This window comes from Colobus angolensis, unplaced genomic scaffold (assembly GCF_000951035.1).
Source record: "Colobus angolensis palliatus isolate OR3802 unplaced genomic scaffold, Cang.pa_1.0 Scaffold50, whole genome shotgun sequence".
NCBI lineage: Eukaryota > Metazoa > Chordata > Mammalia > Primates > Cercopithecidae > Colobus > Colobus angolensis.
In genome coordinates this window covers 1,308,047-1,311,686 of record NW_012118488.1, presented here as the reverse complement: position 1 = coordinate 1,311,686, position 3,640 = coordinate 1,308,047, and the positions used below count along the sequence as shown (strand labels likewise).

Sequence of the window (3,640 nt, the reverse complement as noted above, 5' to 3'; positions counted from 1 at the left end):
GTGTTAGCCAGGATGGTCTCGATCTCCTGACCTCGTGATCCGCCCGTTTCCGCCTCCCAAAGTGCTGGGATTACAGGCTTGAGCCACCGCGCCCGGCCTGAGGACCACTTTTATAGTGCTCAGTGAAAGAGGTATATTTAGACATAAAGGCAGCCTAATAAACACAAATTTGGCAGGGTGCGGTGGCTGACGCCTGTAATCCCAGCACTTTGGGAGGCTGAGGCAGGCGGATCAATGAGCTCAGGAGTTCGAGACGAGGCTGACCAACACGGAGAAACCCTGTCTGTACTAAAAATACAAAATTAGCTGGGTGTGGTGTCACATGCCTGTAATCCCAGCTACTCGGGAGACTGAGGCAGGAGAATTGCTTAAACCTGGGAGGCGGAGGTTGCAGTGAGCCAAGATAGCGCCATTGCACTCCAACCTGGTGAACAAGAGCAAAATTCCATCTAAACAACAACAAAAGAAGAATGAAACTCTGTCTCAACCAAAAAACCCAACACAAATTCAAGTCATACAAATGCAAAGATACACTTTCTTTGCTTGGAATTTAACTTTCAGTGTTTTTTCCAGGATCTGGGCTACAGAAAAGGAAAATTATGGAAATGGGAAAAGTCTACCCCATGGCTTGCCCTGCCTTGGAAAGAGCTCGTGTGTGTTCCCCTGTACCTCTGTGCACTCTGTGCAAGTAGAGATACTCCAGATAACCGACATAGTCCGCTTCTCCTGCAGCCAGGAAAGCAGCTGGACAGCAGAGGGCGATAAGGAGCCACGGACTTTGCCTGTAATCGGCTTGTAATGGGCTCTGAGGCCAGAGAATTTCTCAGAGAGAAAGCTAGGGATCTTGGGTAGTCTTCTTAGGCCTCAGGTGTTGTGTGATTCTATAGCAATTTCTCTTCTTTTATTCATTTATCTATATAGAGACAAGGTCTTGCTCTGTCACCCAGGCTGGAGTGCAGTGGTGTTAGCTCACTGCAGTCTCCACCTCCTGGGTTCAAGCAATCCTCCTGCCTCAGCCTCCTGAGTGGCTGAGACCACATTTGGGCACACCACCATGCCTGGCTAATTTTAAATTTTTTTGTAGAGACAGAGTGTTGCTATGTTGCCCAGGCTGGCCTTAAACTCCTGGCTTCAAGTGATCCACGACCTGCCTTGGCCTCCCAAAGTGCTGGAATTACAGACGCGAGTAAACATGCCCCTCTCAATCACCCTTCTTTTCTTTTTTTTTTTTTTTTTTGAGACGGAGTCTCGCTCTGTCGCCCAGGCTGGAGCGCAGTGGCCGGATCTCAGCTCACTGCAAGCTACGCCTCCTGGGTTTACGCCATTCTCCTGCCTCAGCCTCCCGAGTAGCTGGGACTAGAGGCGCCGCCACCTCGCCCGGCTAGATTTTTTTTTGTATTTTTTAGTAGAGACGGGGTTTCACCGTGTTAGCCAGAATGGTCTCGATCTTCTGACCTCATGATCCGCCCGTCTCGGCCTCCCAAAGTGCTGGGATTACAGGCTTGAGCCACCGCGCGCAGCCAATCACTCTTCTTTTCTTCAGAAACCTGAGTGACACCTGAGAGGCAGCCAGGGGAAGAGAATGAACTCTCTGGAGTCAGAGCTGGTTTTGATTTTCACTGCATCCTTTTGAACTGAGTGACTCTAGCTAAATAACTCACTGAGTTTCAGTTTGTCTCTTTATGTGTGAGGAAAGATAATTCTGTTGTGCAAAATTTGTCTCAGGAGCCTCTTACAGGGCTTAAGGTTGAACAACAATTCCAGGCACTGTCCTTGGCACTGGAGAGTCCACAAGGGGCAAAAAGCAAACATGGCTTCTGCCCTCATAGAATTTACAATTTAGTAGGGAGGACTGCTTTTAATCAACTGACCTCACAGACAGATTGCAAATTACACCTGTGCAAGTAAGTGCAACAAAGGAATGATCTCAGAGCCTGGGGAGGAGGAAGTGCCCAGGCAGGGAGATTTCCCTAAGGTAGTGAGGAGTGAGTTCAATCTGAAGGATGAGTAGGAGTTTACTAAGCAAAAAGAGAAAAGTCTTGCAAGAAAAGGGAATAGCTTATGCAATGCCCACATGTGTGGGAGCCTGCCGCAAGGCTGATGGGGATGCAGGGAAGAGAAACAAGGTGGAGCTTAGCGGGGGATGTGGCTAGAGAGGCAGGAGTTGGATCACACAGGGGTCAGATCGCAAGATCACACATTAGCCTAAGAATATTGGGAAACCATGAACCATTATAATCACAGGCTATGAACACACTTCCATTCTGAAAAGGTCCCTCTGGTTGCAGGACTCAGCCCTCCACCCTCTTCCCTTCAATGCACCCTCAGGTATTGAAGTCACTGAGTTCTGCGGCTAATCCTTCCTCCTTTTCCCTTGTATTTCTCAATATCTCCCACTGGGACTATTTCAGTGGGCTCCCTGCCTCCAGTCTCACCTCCTCCACATAAAAAGCTTGATCTTATTTGATCCTCACAACATGCCTGCAAGTAAGCAAAACTGCAATCCTTATCCCTATATAACAGATAAGAAGGCCGGGCACGGTGGCTCATGCCTGTAATCCCAGCATTTTGGGAGGCTGAGGCGGGTGGATCACCTGAGGTCAGGAGTTCAAAACCTGACCTTGGCCAACATGGTGAAACCCTGTCTCTGCTAAGAATACAAAAAATTACCTGGAGCGAGACAGGAGAATTGCTTGAACCTGGGAGGCAGAGGTTGCAGTGAGCCAAGATCGCGCCATTGCACTCCAGCCTGGGCAACAAAGCAAGACTCCATTTCAACAACAACAACAAAAACTTAATGTGTTGTCTGTAGCCATTACATTATGAATAGTACAAAAATTGAGTAAATATTCTTCCAGTATTTGAAACCGTTTTCTGACTCAGCAAAGAAGTTGCTCCTATCATTGACAATCTGGTTAAGTTTTGTCTTTTTCACTTGTATCAACCAACATTCACGTTTACAATTACACTCCTTGGTCAACTGCAATCAGTTTGTCTACCTATATCAGAGTTTGGCAAAAATCAATGAAAGCATTCTGTGAGAAAGAGTTACATGGAATTTGCCAATTTGCTATTATTTGTAAATTGTGAACTACACATCCTTTATGTCAGTAAAACTTAACGACAAATTTATGTACCTATATATGTGCATACATTCCCTTTCTCCCCCCAGAGAGCTGGCTGTTACACATTTATTAGTACAGCACTGGGTCTAGAACACGATTCATGTAGTGATTCCACAAACATTCACTGGGTGCCAGGAGGGAGATACAGATTAATGATGAAATGACTCAGCCAAGGTCACACATCGCAAAGCGGCATAGATGGGAGAACCATATGTGCTTCCAAGGCCAGCGGCTCTCTCCCAGGACCAGACCATGGTTTCCAAGGCCTCTCCATTCTACCGAATGGGATGGCCTGGGCCTGGGAGCCCAGGAAGTGAAAAGCAAGGGCTGGGAAAGGAGACGAACGCTAGCCGACAGACAGTTCACCGCCAATAGCGGCCGGGGGCGCGCGCGACGTCACTCGCCGTGGAGGCCAGCGCGAGCACGCCGTGGGGAAAGTGGCGTGGCTAAGCCCTTCCGGAAGTGACGTCGCCTTGGGGGGCGGTGCTCGGCGGTGGCAGAGCGCGGCCTGGGCT

The 3,640-nt window shown here is 48.5% G+C and overlaps 1 protein-coding gene across 1 annotated transcript in view; it reads left to right on the top strand.

The window, feature by feature from the left end:
- The first annotated feature begins 605 nt into the window (after nt 1–605).
- The window catches only part of SOCS7 (suppressor of cytokine signaling 7), a 60,564-nt gene continuing 57,529 nt past the window's right edge, over nt 606–3,640 (top strand). Inside the window, exons 1-2 of the mRNA XM_011960008.1 lie at nt 606–651; nt 3,501–3,618. Of these exons, the coding sequence (XP_011815398.1) occupies nt 606–651; nt 3,501–3,618 (164 nt within the window). The remainder of the gene's footprint in view (nt 652–3,500; nt 3,619–3,640) is intronic.